We start from the raw sequence: 13,745 nt of genomic DNA on the forward strand, positions 1-13,745 counted from the left end.
TCAGTTGAATCATGATGAAGCTGTCCTTTATGAGTTGTGGACTCAAGCTGCTCTATATTTTTGGCCACCAGATGTCACCAAAGAGGACTGTGTTGACAAGCTTAGAGTAATGAACCGTTTTTCAATACGAGCTTCAGAAAGCTTCATTTGGCCATCTATATACAAAACAACTAATCTAGCCCACCAGACTTGACAGGTCCCAGTTTATAGCCAGCCCTATTGAGTCTTAAGCAAAAAAAAGAAAGAAAAAAAGTTGCTTTTACCATAATTAGATAACCTACTATGTTTTAAATCAATCACTGAGGTAGTAAAAGAATTGTTTTTGACTATTATCATGAGCTCTCTGTTTCTTTTCCAGACAACGTCCAGCAATGGGAAAGTGTTTAGCAGCCTTCGCAGCAGCATTCCCTGTTGCCTTTCTTGAGCCTCACATGAACAAGTTTAACAGCTTTTCCATCTATAACAGCAAAGGAAGCAAAGACAGAGCAGGTGAGACATGTACATAAAGAAAATGATGGAACATACAAATCCGGAGGTAGCTGGACTTTCTTAGAGTGACGTTTCAGCGAGCACTGAGCATGTTTCTTTGAGCCTTTATATTTTACTAAAACTGGAACCATGAATACACATTACACTACATACCGCACCAACTAGCTTTTACTGTACATCTCAGAAACAAACAGAAATGTTTGTTGTGACCCTGCCGTCGTGTCACTCTTAACTGCTTACACGTTAACTCTTTGGTAAAACCAAAACATTACATAAAACATGTCTGGGCTGATTGAGGAAAGGGAGGAAGGTTTCAAGAAGTGTCTTAGTAAACTATGAAAAAACTGGAGTGTGCAGTATATACATGGTGTTTGTATCTCTTGGAGACACCTACTATAACAGGAAGTACCACAAAGTGGTTTGAATACTTTTGCAGCTGTCTGTCCTACATTTGTCTGACTAAGAGATTCTCCAGTTGTGTATTTCGAATAAAAAAACATTAATCCAAAGCTAAACGATGGCTGTGTGGTCTGAGAACTCATCAGTGTCAAAAATCACAAATCAAATCACATTATGTTTAATTTAATCTGTTTTCATTCCACTACTCTTTCCGCCTCTCAGCTCTAGGCCTTCCTGGGCAGGTTGGGGAGGTTTGTTCACTGATCCCCAATTTGGAGAAGTCTTTGGAGGAGATTGTAGAGCTAGCAGAGTCCGGCATGAAGTACACGCAGATGCCTCATGTTATGGAGGTAACTCTCTAATAATTAATAACTACAGCATCACCTTTGATATTCTTTCCTTAAGTTGCTTCATGTCATTGAAAAATTGGCCACGGAACCAAAATAAGTGGACATTTGTCCTGTAGTGAACACTTCAGAGCCGAAGATAAAAAGGTAAAAAAAGACATTGCTGATTAAACCCATCTGACTGTGAAGCTTTGCAAAGCTCATTATTTTTGCTTTGTTTCTACTGCTGTAGGTGGTCTTGCCGATGTTGTGCAGCTACATGTCTCACTGGTGGGAACATGGACCGGAAAGCGACCCAGACAAAGCCAACAACTGCTGCACCTCTGTGACCTCTGAATACATGAATACTCTGCTGGGAAACATTCTCAAGATCATCTACAACAACCTGGGAATAGATGAGGGCGCCTGGATGAAGAGACTGGCTGGTAAATGTTAACTCACTAATGCTGAACACTAAAATAAAATTCACTGATTCACAAGATTCATCAAACTCGCTCATCCATGTTTTTATGAGCCTGGCTTTGTGCACTGATGTGGGGTCACGTTGGACAGGGGCCGTCTCCAAAGATGGGAGCATGAAATTGTCCAATATGTCTTAATATGCTGAAGTATTAACAGCCGAACCCAATTGAAAAACAACCCCACAATATAATCCTCCCCCTCCACCAAACTTTATACTTGCCACAGTGCAGTCAGACAAGTACGGACTCAACAATTGCATTGCCAGAGAGATGTGATTCATCAATCCAGCAACACGTCTCCACTCCTCTAAAGTTCATGGGTGATATACTAGTCTGACACTTTGCATTGTGCTTGGTGATGTAAGACTGGGATGCAGATGCTCAGCCATGGAAACTATTCCATGAAGCTCTCTAGGCACTGTTCCTTAATGTTCTTGAACATGAAGACTAGAGGTCTGTAGCGATTGACCGATACTGTGACTTTATATGTCCAGCCACTTTGTGGTAGAGTTGAAGAGAGAGAATTTCATGAGTGGACTTGTTGAACAGTATCACAGTATGATGCTGGACTTCATTAAACTCCTAAGATCGACCCAGTGTTTGTAGAAGCAGTCTGCATGCCTAGCTGCTTGATTGGTATACACCTGAATTCAATGACTTGGAGGGAAGATTGAATACTTTTGGCAATTTAGTGTATGTTGGAGTTAAAACTGACTAGTGACTGCAACATAAATCTAAAACTAGTAGCTCTTCTTTTGTTTTTGTTTTCTTTTCATTCAGGGGAGTGATATACTTTAAAGCTCTGCAAAGAGAATGAAACATCACAGTGAAACTTGTGCTGCAGCTGCAGGGATGTGGATGCTGTATTGGTGGAAAGAGAGCTAAACGTAAAAGCGAAGCTCTTGATTTTAGAAGGAACGAGATTGCAGATGCAAGTGGTGGGAATAAGCTTTGTCTGAAGGGTGGCTTGCATCTCCCTTAGAGAGGAATTCAGGCTTTTCGGAGCGGCTCAGAGTAGAGCCGCTATTTCTCGACATCAAAAGGAGACAGTTGAGGTGGTTGTGCATCTGACAAGGATGGGTACCTCTTTGGTGAGGTATTCTGGGCATGTCCCACTGAGAGGAGGCCCCGGGGCAGAACCAGGACATGGTGAAGAGAGTTTATCTCTCGGCTGGCCTGGGAACGCCTTGTGTTTCCCCGGACAAGCTGGAGGAGGTGGCTGGGGAGAGGGAGGTCTGGGCTTCTCTGCTTAGGCTGCTGCCCCACAACCCGGCCCCAAGTAGCCGGGAGAAGATCGATGGATGGATGGATAGTTTATTTGCTAATGGAACATAATACTTGCAGCTCACAGTGATGCACAAGGCAAAAATAAAACAATATGACATGAGACATGAAATCTGGTTTGTGGAGGCAGGTTAGTTAGGTTTGGCGAAGTGTTCATTGTTTTAGGTGTGCAGGCCGAGGTATGTTTGTTTGTTTGTTTGTTTGTTTGTTTGTTTTTTCACATTTTTTAAACCAATGCACACACCTCATTAGAGGGTGCTCCAAATGCTGGGGATTGCCATTTAATTGTTTGATAAAACACTACAGCACTGGAGGAAACAATTATTTTAAAAGAAAAGAATTTGTGTAATGAGCCCCTTAAGTGTTTTGCAATTTAGGTTTCCTCTTTTAAAAAGAAAATATAGTCAGTAACAGCAGTTAGGAGGAGGACACAATGGAAGTTACATTTCACGCAAGAGGGTGTTTCATTTTCTCTCATTTTCCATTTTCTGCACTTTTTGTAAAGTTAATAAATAAAAGCTCTCCTCAGGATCAGTTTACATAAGCATCCTCAAACTGATGTTACTTTAATTCTTTTTGCCTGCTGCTAATCATTATATGATATTCAAATGTACATACGTTCACATTTTGCGTTTTAACACCATCTCTGTTCATGTCCCCAAGTCTTCTCCCAGCCAATTATCAGCAAAGCCAAACCTCAGCTGTTAAAGACCCACTTCTTGCCCTTGATGGAGAAACTCAAAAAAGTAAGTCTCACCTTTATTATAATCTACTGCCTGGAAGTGGTGCAACTCATTTAACAGAATATAAAACTAGGTCACACTCACTGCTTGCCCTTTCTAACACTTTCTTGTAATTTTTTTTGATGTTTTTAAATGAAATTGAATTACCTATATATATTTCTCAACTAAATATTTATTAGTATGTTTTTAAAATGGAGAAAGTGCACTATGCGAACACTCCTACTACTTAATAAAATAGTCACAAAGATTAAAGCACACAGTGCTGCTTAATATAGAAAAATCTATTACTGTATTCTTTAGAAAGCAGCTGTTGTGCTGATGGATGAAGAACATAGCAAGGCGGAGGGGAGGGGTGAGATGTCAGAGACAGAGCTCCTCATCATGGACCAATTTACTATCCTGGTCAGAGACCTGTATGCCTTCTACCCTCTCCTCATACGATTCGTTGACTACAACAGGTACAGTGTTGTGACTGAACAAGTGACCTTCAGCTCATTGAGTGGAGTGAATTTACACCATCTGATACAGAAGCTTAGTCACTAAGATGAAGCTGCAGTTTTGGAAAAAGAATGATTGGTTTCAGCATGTAACTGTTTTGATATACTGACAGGGCCAGATGGCTTAAAGAGTCCAATCCAGAGGCAGAGGAGCTGTTCCGAATGGTGGCTGAGGTTTTTATCTTCTGGGCCAAGTCTCACGTAAGAAAATTACTGCAACATAACTATCCATCCCATAGGGCAGGTTTGGGGACCTGGGCCAACACACCTGAATCAGCTCACTAGTTCATTGCTGGGACTCTGGAGAACTTCAATACATGTTGAGGAGGTCATTTAGCCATTTAAACCAGCTGTGTTGGATCACGGACACATCTAAAAGCTGCAGGACACCGGCCCTCGAGGCCTGGAGTTAGACACCCCTGCCACAGGGCGCCAATCTGACACAGGGCTAACACAGCGAGTAGACAATCATTCACACTCACATTCACACCTGTGAGCAGTTTAGAATCACCAGGTAACTTAAACCCACTAACTGCATGTCTTTGTACTGTGGGAGGAAACCAGAGTATGCAAACATAGGAAGGCAACAGTGCTAACCACCGGGCTGCCCATAAAAACATAACTGAAAATGTCCCTAAGAGGGTCAGCTGGGATTGATCTTTATATCGCTGATTTATTAAACCTGAAATAACTAATATTACATTTTCAAGATTAAACAGAAGAGAAGAGCAGCTATCTGTCTATTGACATTGCAGTTAAGCATTTACCACAATCTGTCAAAATTGAAGAAAACTAAGATAGCAGTCTTTGCTTTGGCTTTTTCTTAGTAAAGCTGCGCAGTAAACCATAACAGTCGATGCAAATGTAAGAGGAATTATTTTTCTACATGTTGACTCGTGGACGGGAGGTTTGTTATAATGTGAAACGTTTAGGTGAATATACTGATTGCAGATAAGCTACCCATGAGCACTTTGATGAAAGTGGACTTCTGACTATGGTGGACAAAGATGGCATCATGGATACTGTGGCCAAACAGGCGGCCAATTAAAGTGGCCACAACATACCTTTTTTCATTTGCTTATTTATCACATGTAAACTTCAGGCACATTTTGATGAAACCTAAAATACAGTACAGTACAATGCAAAACACTACAGTACAATAAATAGTTATTTTCAATGGTGTGATACTTGTTTAGTTCCTTTCTACTCAGTTCAGCACTCAAAGTGCTTTCTATTATACAATACAGTATAGCCCAGTACAATAGAATACAGTACCATGGATAATGGATCAATATAATACAGCACAATCTAACAAAATGCAGTACAGTACTAGACTTACTCAGCGGTACCTTCTGAAGCCAATGACTCTGATCTCTTTAGTATTATTTACAATCAGAAGTAGAAGATTTCTTCAAGATTCTACAAATTATATATATGTGTTCTGTGCGCCTCCTCCTGCCAACAGCAATTATCCGAATATTTATGATGACTGTATGACCCGGAGTTGTACTGAAAGTCCGAGGTATACAAGGTGAGCAGGAATGTTGGCAGCATAATTCCTTGCGGAGCTCCTGCACTGCACAACACCATATTAGACTGAGCACTGCCAGTCTCACATACTGTGGCCTGTCTGTGAGGTGTTCAGTAATCCATGAGGACATGTTTACTGACATTTCCTGTAGTTTCGCCCTCAATAGGAGTGGCTGGATGATGTTAAATGCATTTGAGAAATCAAAACAGGTGATCCTTACCTTAAATCAGTGTATCAGTCAGTTGTCCCATTACTTTTGAGTCTCTGAAAATTAGGACTAGTGGATCAAATTTGATGTAATTCCTAAAAATGTGTATTAATTTGCAATAATTTGATTAACCATTGAATTAAAGCTGAGGCTCGGTGGCCTCAGAATCTCATCTCTGCTTTTCACGGATGATGTGGTTCTGTTGGCTTCATCGGGTGAGGGCCTCCAGCTCGCACTGGAACGGTTCGCACCCGAGTGTGAAGCAGCGGGAATGAGGATCAGCACCTCCAAATCTGAGGCCGTGGTTCTCAGCCGGAAAAGGGTGGAGTGCCCACTCCGGGTCGGGGATGAGTTCCTGCCCCAAGTGGAGGAGTTCAAGTATCTCGGGGTCTTGTTCACGAGTGATGGGAGAAGGAAACCGGAGATCGACAGACGGATTGGTGTGGCGGCTGCAGTAATGCGGACGCTGCACCGGTCCGTCGTGGTGAAGAGGGAGCTGAGTGTAAAAGCGAAGCTCTCAATTTACCGGTCGATCTACGTCCCTACCCTCACCTATGGCCACGAGCTGTGGGCAGTGACCGAAAGAACGAGATCGCGGATACAAGCGGCAGAAATGAGCTTCCTCCGAAGGGTGGCTGGCCTCTCCCTTAGAGATAGGGTGAGAAGTTCGGCCATCCGGGAGGGGCTCAGAGTAGAGCCGCTGCTGCTCCACATCGAAAGGAGCCAGCTGAGGTGGTTCGGGAATCTGACAAGGATGCCCCCTGGGCGCCTCCTGGGTGAGGTGTTCCAGGCATGTCCCACCGGGAGGAGGCCCCGGGGCAGACCCAGGACACGCTGGAGAGATTATATCTCTCGGCTGGCCTGGGAACGCCTTGGTGTTCCCCCGGATAAGCTGGAGGAGGTGGCTGGGGAGAGGGAGGGCTGGGCCTCTCTGCTTAGGCTGCTGCCCCCGCGACCCGGCCTCGGATAAAGCGGATGAAGATGGATGGATGGATGGATTAAAGCTGAAAGTCTTCACTTCAATTAGATCTTGACTGTAAAATCCAGTTTGGTGGAGAAAAATGACAAAAGATGCTTAACTGTACACCATCAATCGTGATCTATGTGTTCTTCAGTTTAAAAACAACTAATGGAGAGTTTACCTGAAAAGATGAGTAATGAGTTAAAAGCTTAACCTAACTTATTGTTAGACTAAAGCATTTAGCAGTGATTTTATACTTTTATTAAAGTTTCCAGGAAAAACACCATCAAAGCTACTTCTATCCTAATTCACTGGATAGAAAGCTATATAATGCACTATATTACTGCTGCTGGCATCTGACATCAGTAGATTCACATTATAAATTAGGAAGTGCGTCATCAATGACAGGAGCTCACTTGAAAACAAGGATGGAAAATGCCCTTCATGTAATTAAATATATAAATGTTGCTGTCTGCAAGTTGCAAGCATAGCTCACATGGTGGGGTTTTTTCTTTTGATCTTTGGGCTGAAGGAAAGACTATACTCGGTGTATAAATGCTCAATCAACAATCTTTTATTCCATACAATTCAACACTTTGTGAGCATAAACCATCCGGATGGGGAGACATGCATGCAGAGGGTCACAGCAAAATCTCAAAATGATGGAGCGTTACTCAAACTCTTATAGCCTCTGGTGGCCCCCACCTAGTCGTAAAAACCTAAACATACATACTTTCTAACTCTCAGTGAGCCTGAGTTATGATCTTGGCTCCCTGTTTTTCTGCTTCCAACAAAGGTGGGGGTGGAGCTGAATGTGCTCTGTGCTCTCTGCACACAATATTCTCTTCTTAACTCAGCAGTATGAAATGTCATAAAACAGTGTAACTCATTCACAGTAAATCACAGGATAGGATAATACGAACCTATCTAACAAATCTAATGATTTTCACATTCTTTTAATTCAGAAGTATAATGCAAACGAAAACTACATACTGATTATACTCTCTATAATAAGAAGTATGGTGTGGCTTACAGCAGTATCATGATTCACTCATTTCGATTACAGCCATAGGATAACACATGATAGCATAATAATCTCACAGTATTCACACCCACGAATACCTTGTTAGACCCATGAATTTTTTCATACCTTGACTCAAGGTGACTCACATGGTTAACAGTGGGTCACTGACCCCAGGACCACAATGCCAATAGGTATTAAATACCTGGGACTCTCATCAGTTGTTTTAGAACTGAAGAAGCCTCTTACTGAGAAGTAAAATGTCTTTACAAACCAAAAATATTGTCCAGTTGCCTTCTTTTCAAAGACAGTACAACACATAATACAACTGTGCTTTAATTTAAGGAAGTCCTGTTTTCTGTCTACAGAACTTCAAGAGAGAAGAGCAGAACTTTGTGGTCCAGAATGAAATTAACAACATGTCCTTCCTTATCACTGACACCAAGTGCAAGATGTCAAAGGTACAGACACATAGATGCTGGACACATTTGAGGACGTGCATACCAGTGACCTTATTTTAAAATTAAATTAAATTGATTAATTAAAACTACTTAATAGGCCTAACACTGTAAAGCGGTGCCTGTTTAATGTTTGACTTTGCCACAGGGAATAGTTTCAGACCAGGAGAGGAAGAAGATGAAGAGAAAAGGTGATCGATACTCGATGCAGACAAGTTTGATTGTTGCTACTCTAAAGCGCCTGCTGCCCGTGGGACTCAACATTTGTGCTCCAGGAGAACAAGAGCTTATCGCACTGGCTAAGAACCGCTTCACTCAGGTAGCATAGTAGTGCTAATAGATTACAGAAAGAACTGTTTCATTATAAAAATAGATATGATTCATTTAACTGTTTCTGTGTATTTCAATTCAATTTAGTTCATTTCATTTCAATTTTATTTATGTAGCACCAAATCACAATGACTGCCTAAAGGCACTTTATACTGTAATGACCCTACAATGATACAAAGAAAACAGATAAAACCCCAACAATCATACGACCCCCCTTTAAACAAGCGCTTTGGTGCCAGTGGGAAGGAAAAACCTGACTGGTTGGGGTGAGGCATATGACAATAACAATAAATTATTTGCAGTATTGCTATTCCTGAGGTAAACCTTTAGTAACAGCAAAATAACTCTGCGTTAGCTTTTTCAGCTAAAAAGTAAAATTTTGCATGAAGGCTAATTTACTGAATAAATATCTTTTATAGCATTTTGTAGGTCACAGAATACCTGTTGTTTGATCGAAGTTAATAATTCTTTTGCAGAAAGACACAGAGGACGAAGTTCGAGAGGTCATCAGGAACAACCTACATTTACAAGGAAAGGTAAGAAAAGAATCAGGCTTGTGACTGACACAAGTTACTTAAAGTGTACTTACACATTATGCCTCTGGTCTTCGATTGTGCCATGGTGTCAGGTTGTTGTCAGTTTATCTTATTCTTGTGGAAGTAATATCAAAGGACTGGTTTAAGAGAAATTCTTCAAATCTGGCACAAACATCTACTTTGACACAAGGATGAAGTGATTTGATTTTGATGGTCGGTGTCATAAAATTTAGAGTCAAGTATTCAGATTCAGTTTAAATTTCACACAAATCTAGAGTAACCTAGATGAACTGATGAACCTTTATGTCCATAAGATAAATAAGGCTACTTCACAGTGATATCATAGGTTATCCGAAAGATATAGAATAGGAAATTCAATCTGTCAACAAGTGATTGAAGGAACTCTATCACTCCACATAGCCCCTATCCCACTAACATCACTAAACTCGTCTGTACAGGAGAGTTCAGGCTGTATCAAAAAGAATCATTCAATTTCAAAGTGCTTTAATTCTGCAGCCATTCACCGGGAACAACAGCAGTGGCTGCAGTGACTACAGTGAACTATGGGATGAAGTATTTCATTGATTATTCATAAACATTGAACATTTTGTATGTAAAACTTTATATTCAGCCATATATTTTAAATTTAGTGTAAGCTTAAAATACAGCCTTGTGAAAGTGTATGATTTATTTTTGATACACTGTATATTCCAGAGTCATATGAGAAGCCATCTGCTTGACAGCTAAAGCTTCACCCACACTGGGTCAGGAAACAGGACAATGATCCCAAACACACCAGCAGAAAAAGAACTGAATCTGAAGTTATAGAGCAATCTAGAGTGACTGAAATACTGAACGTAGCAGGACCTTAAGAGTGCTGTGCGTAAATGAATGGCTTCAAACCTAAATCAACTGAAGCAACGTTATAAACAAGGCTGGGCCAAAATTCTTCCACACTGATTTTAAAGACTTATGAAGTCATGCAAAAAAACCCAACCAATTCAAGTTATTGCCAGCAAGGTAGTTATACAAGCTACTGAATCATGAGCTTTACATGCGCTCTTTCTGTGTTTTGGCTTTTGTTTTGTTAAAGTCGAGAGAGATGTAAACGAGTTGCTAGATGTTGGTTCGTACTATATATTTATATATTCACAAAGGTGCTTAACCTTGTGAATAGGCCAATAGCGTCATGCATTTCCTCTGTGTGTCTTACAAAGTCAGAGGACCCAGCAATTCGTTGGCAGATGGCCCTGTACAGAGACCTCCCAAACCACTATGAGGATACTACTGACCCAGAGAAGACTGTGGAGAGAATCCTGGATATTGGTCATGTCCTCTTCCACCTGGAGCAGGTCTATATATTCAAGTTTGAGTTGATTTTGCGCATTTTTGTGCCTACGTAGAGAGTATAGCTTTAAGGTACCCCACGGTCCTCTTAAACTAGCTGATTGGTCTTTATTAAAGCTGACCACATACTTCTCCAGGATAATATGGCTTCCAGATGGTAAGGTACACCAACTAAATATCCAGTTTACTGAGTGGTTCAGTTTGTGTCTTCAGGTGGAGCATCCTCAGCGCAGTAAGAAGGCTGTGTGGCACAAACTGCTTTCAAAACAGAGGAAGAGAGCTGTGGTCGCTTGCTTCAGGATGGCACCACTCTATAACTTGCCAAGGTATGTTCTCAAACACACACACACACACACACACACACACACACACACACACACACACACACACACACACACACACACACACACACACACACACACACACACACACACACGCGTAAAATGAAGAAGAAATATTTAAAATTGTGCACTTTATTATTTTCCCACCCTCATCTACAGCCACACCTCGGGCTAGTGAGGAAAGATTGTGGATATATGTTGCACCTACAGTGCAGCCCTTTATAAGCAGCAGAAGATGGGTAGATAAACAGTTATTAGTCATCCATGTATCTCTCTCATACTAGGCACCGGGCTGTAAACTTGTTCCTGCAGGGCTATGAAAAGTCCTGGATCGAGACAGAGGAGCACTACTTTGAAGATAAACTCATAGAAGACCTCGCTGTAAGTTAATTTCATTTAAAAAAACAAAACAAGTGGAATTATTCTGACTACTCTGGAATTTGTACTTGTTTTGAAGGCAAATTGTGTGTTAATTTATTCAGTGTATAGCAGAGTTTTAGCACTTTGTGAATGTGTGTTGATTTCAGAAACCAGGTGAACAGGAGCCATCTGAGGAAGAGGAGGGGCAGAAACACAAACACATAGATCCCCTGCATCAGCTCATCCAGCTGTTCAGCAGAACAGCCCTAACAGAAAAATGGTGTGTAATTTTACACACTACCTGTTAAAAGTCCCTATTTTTCCAGTTATTTGTTGCAGTTCAAGTCATTACTCCCCATGCTGCTGCCATCCTTGTCCATAGTCTTATTACATCCTGTATTGATTACTGTAATTCCCTCCTATTTGGTCTCCCTAAAAGGTCCCTTCATAAACTCCAACTTCTTCAAAATTCTGCAGCTCGGGTCATAACTTGCACTCCATTAAGTGCTCATATTACCCCAGTTCTTCAGCAGCTTCACTGGTTGCCCATAGAAGCCAGGATAAATTTTAAAATCTTACTTCTTGCATACAAGTGTGTCCATAAATCTGCTCCTGCATATTTGTGTGACCTGCTCCATATCACAGCTGTTTCCCGCCCTCTCAGATCATCATCTGCTATTCATCTTACTGTTCCGTCCTCACACCTTATCACTATGGGGAACAGAGCTTTCAGTCGCTCTGCTCCTCGGCTCTGGAACTCTCTTCCTCCTGCACTAAGAAATATTGACTCCCTCTCCGTATTTAAGACACAGCTCAAAACACATCTGTTTAAACTGGCTTATTCGCTTTAATGCTGATTTTATCTGTTGTCACGCTCTGTTTTGTAATTTTAACTTATTTTATGTATTTTATGACTATTGTTCCTTTTATTAATTGTGTTTTTTGTAAGGTGACCTTGGGTTTCTGAAAGGCGCCCTCAAATAAAATGTATTATTATTATTATTATTATTGTTATTATTAAAGTCCAATGAATAGCTTGAAATGGCACAAAGGTAAGTGGTGAGCTGCCAGAGGTTAGATTACCCAAAACTGAAAAATAATGTACATTTCAAAATTATACCAAAAGGCCTTTTTCAAGGACACAACATGGGTTAACAATTCAAAGCTGTTCTGCAGCAGTGAAGGTTGATCAAGCCTTGAAAGCTGGTGCTACTAATTCCTACAGGTGTTCCAACTTGGATTACTTCCAACCCCCTCTGTCTGCATAAAACAGTGTTGAACACACTGTGGTGCCATACCCTAGTGAGCATCAGCTGAACAGTACTGTACTGCAGAAAGTAGTGTGTTGCTACAAAAATGGTGAGAAAAAGACCATTAACAGTGGAAGAGAGAGAGACCATCATAACACTTAAAAATGTGCGTCTGTCCTGACAGAGAAAGTCAAAGTGTCAGTGAGTACAGTTTCCTTCACCGTCAAACGCACTGAGAAACAAACTGTGACAGGAAGAGGTCTGCAGACCCAAAGACACGACTGAATCAGAGGACAGGTTTCTGAGAGTTAACAGCTTGTTTGATAGACGGCTCACAGGACAACAGCTTCAAGCACAGCTATCTCAAAGAGCTTCATGATGTAGTCACCTGAAATGGTTTCATTTCACAGGTGTGCCTGTCAGGGTTCATTTGTGGAGTTTCTTGCCTTCTTAATGGGGTTGGGACCATCAGGTGTGTTGTGCAGAAGTCAGGTTGGTACACAGCTGACAGCCCTGTTTGACAAATGCATTAATTTATAATATGGCAAGAACCAATGAGGTAAGTAAAGAGAAATGACAGCCCATCAGTCAGTCTGGAAAATTGCTAAAACTCTGAATGTGAATACATTCATCCGAGTCCCCAGGCTCAGAAATCACAAGTTAACAGCAGCTCAGATTAGAGCCCAGATAGATGCCACACAGAGCTCCAGTAGCAGACACATCTCTACATGTTCAGAGGAGACTGTGTGAATCAGGCCTTTATGGTCAATCAGCTGCTAAGAAACCATGACTAAGGAAAAGCAACAAGCAGAAGAGATTTGTTTGATCCAAGAAACACAAGGATGGACATTAGACCAGTGGAAATCTGTGCTGTGGTCTGATGAGTCCAAATCTGAGATCTTTGATTCCACCCACCGTGTCTTTGTATGACGCTCATGAAGGTGAACGGATGGTCTCCACATGCATGGTTCCTGGATATTTTTGAATGTTTGCAACGCCGCCATCTCTTACAGTCGCCAGAACCTAATTGATCTAGGTTTTAAATATAGTTTGTCTGTTTCTGGCGACTATCAGCGAACACACAACATCCTGGTGGAGATAGCGAGACCGCCAGGGTCACCGTGGATGGTCTGCCCGCCCAGCAAGCGTAGAAGGCGATGGAGGGAAAGAAAGCAGAAGAGG

The 13,745-nt window shown here is 41.4% G+C and overlaps 1 protein-coding gene across 1 annotated transcript in view; it reads left to right on the forward strand.

Annotated features, from left to right (window-relative positions):
- Positions 1 to 13,745, forward strand: part of LOC146663001 (ryanodine receptor 2-like) — a 313,610-nt gene that overhangs the window by 216,196 nt on the left and 83,669 nt on the right. The window contains exons 70-82 of the mRNA XM_085415589.1: positions 359 to 489; positions 1,111 to 1,238; positions 1,468 to 1,660; positions 3,644 to 3,726; positions 4,024 to 4,181; positions 4,334 to 4,421; positions 8,310 to 8,402; positions 8,548 to 8,718; positions 9,206 to 9,265; positions 10,483 to 10,617; positions 10,826 to 10,938; positions 11,238 to 11,334; positions 11,481 to 11,593. Coding sequence (XP_085271715.1) covers positions 359 to 489; positions 1,111 to 1,238; positions 1,468 to 1,660; positions 3,644 to 3,726; positions 4,024 to 4,181; positions 4,334 to 4,421; positions 8,310 to 8,402; positions 8,548 to 8,718; positions 9,206 to 9,265; positions 10,483 to 10,617; positions 10,826 to 10,938; positions 11,238 to 11,334; positions 11,481 to 11,593 — 1,563 coding nt within the window. The remainder of the gene's footprint in view (positions 1 to 358; positions 490 to 1,110; positions 1,239 to 1,467; positions 1,661 to 3,643; positions 3,727 to 4,023; positions 4,182 to 4,333; positions 4,422 to 8,309; positions 8,403 to 8,547; positions 8,719 to 9,205; positions 9,266 to 10,482; positions 10,618 to 10,825; positions 10,939 to 11,237; positions 11,335 to 11,480; positions 11,594 to 13,745) is intronic.

The sequence above is a fragment of the Rhamphochromis longiceps genome, linkage group LG8, assembly GCF_057381845.1.
Source record: "Rhamphochromis longiceps isolate RC_006_pf linkage group LG8, R_longiceps_female_GT1.1, whole genome shotgun sequence".
Classification (NCBI taxonomy): Eukaryota; Metazoa; Chordata; class Actinopteri; order Cichliformes; family Cichlidae; genus Rhamphochromis; species Rhamphochromis longiceps.